Source organism: Rhinopithecus bieti, unplaced genomic scaffold (genome assembly GCF_001698545.2).
Source record: "Rhinopithecus bieti isolate Rb0 unplaced genomic scaffold, ASM169854v2 scaffold_3875, whole genome shotgun sequence".
NCBI classification, from domain to species: Eukaryota; Metazoa; Chordata; class Mammalia; order Primates; family Cercopithecidae; genus Rhinopithecus; species Rhinopithecus bieti.
In genome coordinates this window covers 62,471-74,770 of record NW_016804422.1, presented here as the reverse complement: position 1 = coordinate 74,770, position 12,300 = coordinate 62,471, and the positions used below count along the sequence as shown (strand labels likewise).

Sequence of the window (12,300 nt, the reverse complement as noted above, 5' to 3'; positions counted from 1 at the left end):
AAAAAAAAAAAAAAAAAAAAAAAAAAAGAAAGTTCAGGTCATGGCATAGTCTATTTTAATCTGAATACCCTCTAGTTTGTTCACGCCTTTCTTAATTACTGTGGTTATTATTGATATGAATAAAATTTTCTGTGAGAAAATACAAACTTTAAAAAATAGTTTAGAATAATGGAAAACACTTATAGCATCCAAATCCAAATATATAAAGATGACTGAATACTTGTCTAATGACTTTGCTGTTTTTCTACTCAATGAGACTGATCCATATGAAATCACTCTCTAAGAGCTATAGCAGGTTTTGTGTGGCTGAGTGTTCGCATAACCTGACCTGTATCATCAGATATATGGAAATATTCAGCTGTGTGTGAGCATAGTTAAATGTACGGGTAAAGGGAGAACCATGTGGCTTTTGATTAAGAAATGGAAAATGTAAAAGCTGTTCAGTGAATTTGAGAAGCTGCACTATTCCCTCATTCCCCTCATATAAACTAGTCTTCCAAAACAAGCACTGCCCCCTTAAATTAAAAAAAAGTATTCATCCTCTCTCTCCTTCTCTCTCTCCCTCCCCTGGCATTATTTATAGAATTATTTGAACATTGAGCTGCAGGCATCTGGGTTAGTTAATTCCCTTGTAACAAATGGAAAATGTTCAGAGTTGGACAAAATTTTAAATTAGTGAAAAGTAGATAAATATTTTTCTAAAACACAAATCTTTCTTGAGGATGATACCTTTGGGTTTAAAATAATAATGTATCTGCTGGCATACTGGCATCTCTCCTCTCAGTATTGACAGACCTTTATCTCCTCTTCAGCCTGTGATCAGCTGTCTCTTGGGGTGGCTGCCATCTTCGGGCCTTCACACAGCTCATCAGCAAACGCGGTGCAGTCCATCTGCAATGCTCTGGGAGTTCCCCACATACAGACCCGCTGGAAGCACCAGGTGTCAGACAACAAAGATTCCTTCTATGTCAGTCTCTACCCAGACTTCTCTTCACTCAGCCGTGCCATTTTAGACCTGGTGCAGTTTTTCAAGTGGAAAACCGTCACAGTTGTGTATGATGACAGCACTGGTAAGAAAAATCAGTAGCTTTTGGAGTTATGCTTTAAATATGGATAATTTTCTGAAGCACATTCCAGGTTCTTATTGTATTCTTATATGTTTTGTTTTGATTTTTGAAAATTAAACTAACGGGTAGAAAGACAGAATCAAACACCAACCCTAATTTCACATATCCAAACAAAGAATACCTATATTGAATACTTCTCTGTATTTGTAAAATAAGCATTTTTTTAATTCCTGTGAAAGACCAGCTAGTTTGGTAGGTTGGATGAAGGACAGATATAGTACACAATATTATAGATAGATAGATAGATAGATAGATAGATAGATAGATAGACAGCTAGATAGACACACGCACACACACACACACATACACATACACACATTTATATATATATTTAGAATTCCAATCATGTAAAAAGTAAGAATCCATGTATTCAAAAACAATATGGTCTAACAATTTAGATCATATTGAATATTATGTGTGTGTGTGTGTGTGTGTGTGTGTGTGTGTGTGTGTGTGTGTGTCTATATATATATATAGAGAGAGAGAGAGAGAATCTCGCTCTGTCACCCAGGCTGGCATGCAAGGGTGAGATCTCAGCTTACTGCAACCTCTGCCTCCCAGGTTCAAGCGATTCTCCTGCCTCAGCTTCCCAAGTAGCTGGGATTACAGGTATATACCATCACTTCTGGCTAATTTTTGTATTTTTAGTGGAGTCAGGGTTTCACCATGTTGGCCAGGCTGGTCTCGAACTCCTGACCTCAAATGATCCACCCGCCTTGGCCTCCCAAACTTCTGGGATTACAGGTGTGAGCCACCAGGCCCATTCTGAAATACTTATTCAAAGAATTTTTCTGCAGTGAAGTTTTTGCTAGGGTAGTTTCTCAAGACAAGGCCTTGTAATGAGTCAGTGAAACTTGCCAAGAGATTCAGAATTATGCCTCACTATTTTATCTGGCTGTTTATGTGCAAAGAATGCATATAAAATGTAACAGACTTTATAAGGCATATTAAGGTTTGAAAAGTTTTTACTCATATGTGGAACAATGTAATATTCACTGAAACATTCAGGTTTGTGGAACTGCTTTTGTGTAGATGTCATTTAGAGACTTAGAAAATAGAATTTACTAAATGATATTTATTTCAGTGAGTTAAAGGAATATTTTAATATTTGCTAACTACAGGTTGCGTGCTTTCTTGTGTTAATGCATTTTATTATTTTTGCATACAAATGGTTATCTTGAGTTATCAGTTAAAAACAAGTCTCAGAGAAATACAAGAAAGTAACAATAAAAATGAAATTTTAATTTTCATTGGAAGTTACACTGGTGAAGCAGCTGCATACTATTTTGCTTACTATAGAGTGATAATTAATTTTACTTTAAGATGCTTATCAACAATATAAACAGTGCTCTTTAAATTAGAACATAAAAACATTTTATTTCAGGACACTTGACTACACTTTCATAATTACATNATAAATAAATAAATAAATAAAAGTAAAATTTTATTAAAGAATGATCTGTGTAAAGTGCACCCACGATACGAGTAAAGTTCTAGTAATATGTATCCAAGCACTCAGATTAAAAACAGATCATCACCAGCATCTCAAAAGCACATCATGCTCTCTTCTTACCACTATTCCCACCACTATCATTTTCTGAACTTTTTGAAAAATGAAATCATACAGCAGTATTCTTTCGTGTTTAGCTTCTTTCACTGAATCATTTTTTTGTGAGATTCATCTCATGTTGTTGCATGTAGTTCTTTATTGATGCAGGTCTTCCATGCTGTTATGAATGTCCTTGCAGATGTGTTTTGATGAACATATGTACGGATTTCTGTTTATCAGCTATCCCAGAGTGAAATTTCTGTCACAGAGTTTATGTATTTTCAGTGGTAGAAGATTCAGACACTCAACTTTCTTTTCTTTTTTTTTTTTTTGAGACGGAGTCTTGCTCTGTCACCCGGGCTGGAGTGCGGTGGCCCGATCTCAGCTCACTGCAAGCTCCACCTCCCGGGTTTACGCCATTCTCCTGCCTCAGCCTCCCGAGTAGCTGGGACTACAGGCGCCCGCCACCTCGCCCAGCTAGTTTTTTGTATTTTAGTAGAGACGGGGTTTCACCGTGTTAGCCAGGATGGTCTCGATCTCCTGACCTCGTGATCCGCCCGTCTCAGCCTCCCAAAGTGCTGGGATTACAGGCTTGAGCCACCGCGCCCGGCTGACACTCAACTTTCAATGTAGATTGAGCCAATTAGTCTTTTTCCTTTTAGCCATGCTGGTGTATATACAATTGTTTTGTGTTGTGGTCTAAGTTTTCATTCTCCAGAATACCATGAAATTGATCACTTTTTTAAAATATGTACATTGTCCATTTCAATTTATGTTTTGGGGAATGCTTATTCAAATTTTCTACTCATATTTCTATTGGTTTGACTGCCATTTTGTTTTTTTGTAGATTTTTAAGAGAGGAGTCTTTCTCACTCTCTCTCTCTGTCTCTCTCTCTCTCACACACACACACAAGTGAATCTATCCACTAAATGTGTGTATATATGTGTGAATCCACTAATTCTACTTAAAGGATATAAAGAACATATCATATATTTATATATATATATGTGTGTGTGTGTGTGTTTGTCCTCATTTGTTTATGGCACACTATACACATATGTGTGTGTCTGTGTTGAGTGTGTATGTTGAGTGTGTCTTTGATGAGGAAGTTCTTAATTTAAAGAGTGTCTAATATGTCACATTTTTACCTTTATGAGCATCACTTTTGTTTTCTTTTAGAAAACTTTTCTTAGCTAAGCTTTTGTAACAACTTTATTATTTTAATGTCACATTTCAATGTATGATTGAAATAACTTTTATATAATTATCTACTTGATCCAGAAATATTTCTTGAAAATACAATCTCTTTTTATTAGAACTGCAGCATTATCACTTTAATATTGTTTTCTATATAGATGGAAAACTGTTTATGGATGCTGTGTTTTATTCTACTTATCTATTTTCTCTATTAATTTTATCAGATACTATTTTGTTGTTTAGTCTTTGTCCTATAATTCAAAATGCATTCTTGAATTACTATGTTCAAACAGTTATTATATTATCTTTCTCTAAATACTGCTAAAACATTAAAATACTGTAATTCTATTTGTGCATTTTTTGCTTTTTTTAAGTTATACTTGCCATGCACTTTAATCCTAAATATAAACTTCATTAGTCATTCCTATTCTTTCTTTTTGTAGTCCAAATTTATTGATATTCACCCATGTGTTTGTATTTTCTCTTATACTTCACATGTTTAAGCAATGTAGTGGCTTCCTCTGTGATCAATAATCTGCCTATAGAACTTGGTTTAGTTAGTATTTGTTTTAGTGGAGGCTTCTTGGTGATAACTTCTTTCAATTTTGGTATTTTCATTATTATAGTCAAACATATTTGGCAAAACAAATTTGTATCTCTATATGTTATGAAATGAAAATAAATATTAAAGAAAAGTGGATATTGTAGACATTTTATCTTTTACCTGACTTTAGTGAAACTCCCTTCTCTTATATATAGCATTTGCTGTTCATTTGTGATTTTATCTTAATAAAGTCTCATTATTTTGTTTTCTAAAAAATTATTTTAAATAAAATAATTATCAATTGCATTTATACTATATAGTATGGTGATTATACTAAGTTGGATGATAGTAAGACTTTCCAAATTTTAAATAGAATTTAAAAGTTCTTTCTCCTTAACAGTTTGTAACACCAATCCAACTTTATTTGGAAACCAATTCTCTACTAGATTTTTTTCACCTCCTTCCACATATCAGGGGTAATACGCTATTCAGGATTTCTCTCTTTTCTCGAATTAACATTGTGGGGTGGTTATATTTTGTCTTAAAAGGTTGCATTATCTGGATGTTTTTGTTTATTATATACAAAATTTTAAACTTTGGCTTTGGATTAATAAAATTTAATTATTTTTTAATTTAAGGTAGAACATGGGTTACCCTAAGGAAATAAAAAAAAATTCTTTAAACATTCAAACTGGTGATAAATATGTAAACTTAAAGTGGAATTTGAGGCCAGGCGTGGTGGCTCAAACCTGTAATCCCAGTACTTTGGGAGGCTGAGGTGGGTGGATCACCTGAGGTCAGGAGTTTGAGACTAGCCTGACCAGTATGATGAAACCCTATCCCTACTAAAAACACAAAAATTAGCTGGGCATGGTGGCAGGTGCCTATAATCCCAGCTACTTGGCAGGTCGAGGCTGGAGAATTGCTTGAACCTGGGAGGTGGAGGTTACAGTGAGCCTAGATTATGCCACTGTACTCCAGCCTGGTGACCAGATGTGAGCCTCCATCTCAAAAAAAAGAAAAAAAAAAAAAAAAAAAATTGGAACTTTGAATTATTTATTTTAAAGTGATAATAAGAAAGTTTTATGATTCACTATCACTCAAATGTTGATGGCAATATTATAATTGAGGTAAAATATTAACCTCCTAATATTATTAAAATAATATCTTTATCTGGCATACTGGTTTCACATAGGACTACCATTTTGACTGGAAAAAAAAGAGATTCAGTTTTTATTTTATTTCGCAATAAGAAAACCACTTAGAAGTTGCATTTCTATAATTTGCCTCTTTATTCCTACTTAATTTACAAGTACATTACAATTTAGTCAAATATTTTTGTTTCATATGGTAAGATCTTACATTCATTTAGCATATATCTTATTAAGTCATCTTACCTCACATTTTAGGAAGTTTTTGTATATTGCCTGACTGAAATTTTGCAGAAAACTACTAGTTGTGCTAGTGGAAAAGCAAGGGCTTTTGAAGTCCAGCGCACATGAGTAGATTCTTTACTGGTGGTCTATCACGTTGATAGGCTATGTGATCTTTGATAGCTATGTGACCAAGGGGTAATTCCTGTAAAATAAGTGCTTATTGTTGGCGATGGGCTTTGAATATTCATTGTTGACCTCAAAACTTGTGCAGCGCATTACTCTGTGGATAGCCCTCTGTTTTGTATGTGCTAAATTTATTCTTTATTACCAGCTTCTACTGCAGTAGCCTCCTTGTCATTCTTTTTTTAAGAGATGAGGCAGCTCGGCGAGGTTTTAAGCAACTGGCCAAAATATATCAGAAGCATTGGCAAAGCCAGAATGTAACCCCAGTCTAGCTCCAATAAATGTTTTATATAAGAGTTAAAGGGTAAAGAAGAATACCACTGTTCTTCTCCACATCTACACAGAAGGAATTCTAGAGTGGTTCTGTATTCTCATTTAGACCACATATAACTTATGGTACTCCTGTTTGCTGTAACATGACGCGTCACTAAAGACTTCAGATATATTGAGGTGCTATTTCACAAGTTTGATTATTTAGCTAAGCTAGCACCCATAATTGGTTAAATCCAGAATAAGAGAAATATTTCCAAGATGAAGTGATTGCCGTATTCAGAAATAATAATCATCTTTCTCTTCTTCCTGAATATAAATTTTGCCCTCACCCCTCTAGTCTTCTGCAGTCCTAACTCCTCATAGTTTGGAGGGATTGTTACAACATTACAACTTCTTACTAATTTATAAATAGGTCGTGTTGCTAATAGTGTAGTCACCTGACACTCATCTGTCAAAATATCCTTTGATGAGGCATGAATTGATAGATGTGGAAATAAATAGCTTATTTCAAGAAAGTCTAATTTATGAATTGACTGTACATGAGCACATAGTGTGAAATTTGAAAGAATAAAGATAAATGTTCTGGCATTTTTAAAGTAGCTAGTTTCCAAGGACAGAGGGTTGGAGGGGTTGAGGAAGTCAGGTGCTCCAGCTTTATAATTCACTTCCCAAAACCAACAATGATTCTTATGGAGACAAAAGCCCTCAGTGTTGGTCAACTCCCCAGCTAATGCGTGAGAGCCGTCTATATTAGAAGAAGGTAAAGGCTGTGACAAGAGTGAAGGGGAAACGGAATGAGACAGCAGCTTGGTGGAGAGGTCACAAATTGAAGGGACATATTTTTAAAATTATACTCTATATTTTATGGCCAAAATTACTATACTACAGTTTTATTCTTTGATTAAAGGAGTTGCGTTGTTTTGAGAGAGGCATCCTTAATAAAAGTCAAGTGTTTCTTAAAGGGACTTTAGAATAAAACAACCTAGCAAAATGCTCACTCTCTTTTCTCACAGTTAAGAGCTGAAATTGCAAATAATTTGGCGCTTTTAACACAATAAATGCATATAAAAATTGTGCCACCCAGGCACAGTGGCTCCACTCTGTAAATCCCAACAATTTGGGAAGGCCAAGGCACGGCGACCCTTAAGCCCCAGGAGTCTGAGGACTTAGCCTGTGACCGCTAGTGAAATCCTCGCTATGGATACAAAAAATACAAAGAAATTAGCTGGACATTCATGGCACATGCTGTGTCTGACTACTTGGGAAGGCTGAGGGTGAAGAGGATCACCGGAACCAAGGAGGGTCAAGGGCTGCAGTGGGCTGTGAATTGCGGCTCTTGCACTCCAGCCTGGGCAAAGCTGGAGGAGACTCTGTCTCAAAAAGAAAAACAAAAAAGTTATGCAAAAGAAATTTGATTTCTGAATTTGAGACAACATTTAACACATTTTTATTTTCTCATGCTTAATTTTATAATGAATATTATCAATGAAGACAGACTGATTATTCTGTCAGGGATGATTTACTAAATTTGGGGGGGATAAATTTCAGTTAACTGTAAGTCAGACCTCCTCTACTACCTAGGCCCTAAGAATAAGTAATAACTAAGAAACAAAAGTCAAAATCATGTTAACATTTGGTCAGCAGATACTAGAGGCAAGTTTACCATATGGCCTGTGGCTGAAAGAGGAATACTCAAAGTTCATAAAGTAAGCACAACCTGCCATGTACTTAAGTCTCTTCCTCTCTTCTCTCTGTCTCTCGTTCTTCTCGTGTCTTCATCCTCTCTTCGTTTGTCCCTTCATACATCACACACACACTCACCACACACACAATGCACATGCAAAGTATATAAAAGTACAGAAAACTTTCTGATATTTTCTCTCTATCTTATAAAAATTATGGTTTATTCTTGTAAAAATGATGATTATTCTCTTGTTCCTTTTTGCCAGGTTGGTATTTTTTCGAATATGGTGGAATCTGCCAATGGGAAGCTGAGGAACTTGCATTCAGATTTCGGCTGTGCATACAATTAACAGAAACAGAACAATTGGTACCCAATAGTACCATTACTATTGATAACCCAGAAGATAAACCTTTCGATAGTTTTGAAGCATCCCAAGAAAGGTAATTGGGATAATTATTAAACCTTTGGTTTTCTTGGGAATTAAATTCTAGGTATCTTAACATATTTTTTATTTTTAACATATATGTTAGTAAGTTGTTAGGAATATTTTGCATTGCACGATTTATTTTCAAATTCACATAAATTTTATCAGAGAAGATTAACGAGTGCCGGTAGTAATTACCTATTGCACAAAAATGTGCCTTATAGCAATGCAAAATACAATTACATCTGTTAGTGAAATGTTTTTTTTTTTTTTATTTCTATTGATCCTTCTGCTCCTTATTGAAGCAGTTCCTATTTTAAGGAACCCACAAAAATAAATTATATCAGTGGATTTTACCCAATTTTGCAATCCAGTCCTTTACGTCTTTATTGCAATTATCTGCAAATCCCATTATATTATTACTGTGGGTCTCAACTCATTGGCTAGCCTTGAAAGCTATGTGGTTCTAAATGACTTCAAAACTGTCAGTATATTAATGAAACACTCAATTGGAAAATTTTAAGCAACCATGTTTGTGTATATTCCATGCTCATATTTTAATATTAATATTTCTTTTTTGTAACTGAAAATCACATGGCTGATGATGTAAAAACTGAATTTATAAGGATCATAATTAGAATACTTTATTGAATTCTTATTTCTGTATTATAACTGTTTTAAAAGATGTCGAAAAATGTAGAAATAAATTAAAAAAATAATTGTGGTGGAATAAACGATTTAAGTATTCTATATATGAAGGAAGGCCAATAGAGGGAAAACCTATTTATTAAGCATTTATATTAAACGGCTGTCAGCCGGAGTAAGATGCTGTTTGGAGAGGTGTTTCTATAGTCTCTATAGTCTTCATGGGGGTAATCTTTTCTTTTTCTTTTTTTTTTCTTTTTTTTTTTGTTGGAGACGGGAGTTCACTCTGTTGCCCGAGGCTGGAGTGCCGCGACAGGTGGCCGGACTCGTGCTCACTTGCAAGCTCCGGTCTCCCGGGTTTACGCCCTTCTGCCTGCCTCAGCCTCCGAGATAGCTTTGACTACAGATGCCCGCCACCACACCCGGCTAGTATTTTGTATTTTTTAGTAGAGACGGGGTTTCACAGTGTTTGCCAGGATGGTCTCGATCTCCTGACCTCGTGATCCACCTGTCTCGTCCTCCCAAAGTGCTGGCATTACAGGCTTGAGCCACCGCGCCCGGCCATCTTTTCTTGTATATGTAGATGATCTTGTAGTAGGTGATCTTTTCTTTTGCATAGTTAGCATTTGTATAATAGGAATTAAATTTTATAATAAAGATTTTTCTCAAAGGAAAAGGCTTACAAAGCATTTGTTCTAACATTATATTTTTAAACAATATTTGCCTTTCTGTAATGTTAATATGGTTTTACTGTAGCTACCTTATATTAATGGAAAAGTACATAATTATTTATAATTCCAGGTTAGTGGAGTTTTTTTAAGCTCATTAATATTAATGTAACTGACAAGGTACAATATTTCTCGAGATGAAAGTATCCTTCTTTTCCCCTAGCAGCTAACTAGTGTTTATCAAAGCCATATTTTGCATGCCCTTTGAATTCATATCTTTATGAATACAAATAAGTTTCCACATTTCAGAACTATGTCAGGTGATGAAAGGTTTTGAAGACTAAGAAAAAGGTTAAAGGTAACTGTGAAATATTACATTTGTCATCATAATTGCAAAATAAATCATTAAGTCAAGACTATTACATTTGATTAGTGGCATAGTTCATGATTGTTTCCATTAGGAAAAAGAAGTTCTGCCTCTATTGAAAACATTTCGATCAAAGAATATGGAGTATGAGTGCAGTATAGATAAAATATTAGTAGATTTCTTAACGGTGGTTTCAAATGAACAGCATAAAAAAATATAGGTTCGGATTTTCTCACAGCAGAGTACTATCCTGAGAATGCCCTAGCAAAATTATGAAGTGATAAAGTCATGTGGTTTGATTAAAATATTATAAGAAATTTACAAGCTTTGTTACCCAATAAAAACTCACTGGGAATCAAATCCATCATTTCACTTTGGCTTGAAGCTAGGAAAAGCTCAAATAAGTGTATGAGTAACTTTCTTTGTGAATGTCATGGTTTGGATTTTGTCTTCTGAATCTCGTTTGTTGAGTTGTTGAGTTATTACTGCTTGGAGGACACAGCAATATATAAAAACATAATATAGCAGAGAGAGCCAATATGTTTTTTTAACTTTATCAAGAAATGTATATATTGGTAATATTATTATTGATTAGTTATAAAATAACTTATTAAGTTAGATATTTTAAAAATGTAGTTATTTATCCAATGCAATAAAATAATAAGAAATGAGATGTTACAGTTTGACATTTAATCTATTTTTTCTGTTACAGTTTTAATAGGTAATCTTGTTCTGCTCAATTAATAAATTGATGTATTAGAGCTTGAATTATTGTTTGAATTATATATTTTTAAATAACTCTTCTGATAACTGAAAGCTCTAATCTTGCTTGAAACACACTTAGAAACATTCTAAATAACCTAATTCGGTGTTTTTAGCTTTTCTTGGTTTGTGATTTGTCACAAACCTAGTAAAGAAAGATCATTTATCTTCAATATGTATTAATTAAAATCTCACGTTGAGTGAAAAATTCTAAAGTCTAGCCACCATTTATACTAACTGAGAATTCCATGAGTTAGAAAGTAAGAATCCATGTATTTAAAAACAATTTATTTAGATCATATTGATTTTTTAAGAATATTTAAACAAGTGTTTTTTCCTGACAATAATTTACTTAATTATTAAATATTTCCATGCTTAAGTCACCTATAATATTACATTTTATGCAGAAAACTGAAGGAAAATAGCAGAAATTTTCACACAGTAGAATTATAAACTATCCATTTTGGAGGAATTGAGTCTGAACACCTACTTTATGCCTAAAGCTCAATAACAATCCTTCTCTGTCCTTTAAATATTTGCAGTGATGGGCAAACCATTGCCTCTTGGGGAAGACTATTTCATTTTTGAACATGTTTTACTTTTTCTTTTCTTTTTGATACACAGTTTTGGTCTGGCACCCAGGTAGGCCAGCAGTGGCACCATCATGCCCACTGCAACCTCAGTGTCCCAGGCTCAAGTGCTCCTCCCACCTCGGCCTCCCAAGTAGCTAGGACTACAGGCACACAGCACCATGCCCAGCTGAAATTTTTTTTTTTTTTTGTAGTTTTTGTTTTAGTTTTAGTAGAGAGGAGGTCTCACTATGTTGCCCAGGCAGGTCTCGACTTCCTAGTCTCAAGCAATCTTGCTGCATTGGCCTCCCAAAGTGCTAGGATCACAGGTGTGAACCATGGCATGAGGCCATATTGAGAATTAAAAATAATAAGAAGCCAGGTGTGGTGGCTCACGCCTGTAATCCCAGCACTTTGGGAGGCTGAGGCAGGTGGATCACGAGGTCAGGAGATCGAGACCATCCTGGCTGACACGTTGAAACCCTGTCTCTACTAAAAATACAAAAAATTACCCAGGCGTGGTGGCATGTGCCTATAGTCCCAGCTACTCAGGAGGCAGAGGTCCCAGTGAGCCAAGATCGCACCACTGCACTCAAGCCTGGGAGGCAGACTGAGACTATCTCAAAAAAGTAAATAAGAAATAAATAAATAAATAATTGGGTAAAAATTCAGGAGAAGCTTCTATTTTTTCTAATTCCCCTTTGCCTGTCAAGCGAAACAAACTTAAGCTTCTTTCACATTCCAGGTCTTCAAATATTTAAAGATAATTTTTGTGTTCTCAATAATGACTCACTTTCTAGGCCCAAGCTCGCTATTTGTGTCAGTGTGCCTTATAGAAAGTTCAGGTCGGCCGGGCGCGGTGGCTCAAGCCTGTAATCCCAGCACTTTGGGAGGCCGAGACGGGCGGATCACGAGGTCAGGAGATCGAGAC

At 35.1% G+C, this 12,300-nt stretch overlaps 1 protein-coding gene across 1 annotated transcript in view; it reads left to right on the top strand.

Moving 5' to 3' along the window:
* The window catches only part of LOC108526928 (glutamate receptor ionotropic, kainate 2-like), a gene marked incomplete at its 3' end in the record, with an annotated part of 119,149 nt that overhangs the window by 49,371 nt on the left and 57,478 nt on the right, over positions 1-12,300 (top strand). Inside the window, exon 3 of the mRNA XM_017867943.1 lies at positions 813-1,070. Within this exon, the coding sequence (XP_017723432.1) occupies positions 813-1,070 (258 nt within the window). The remainder of the gene's footprint in view (positions 1-812; positions 1,071-12,300) is intronic.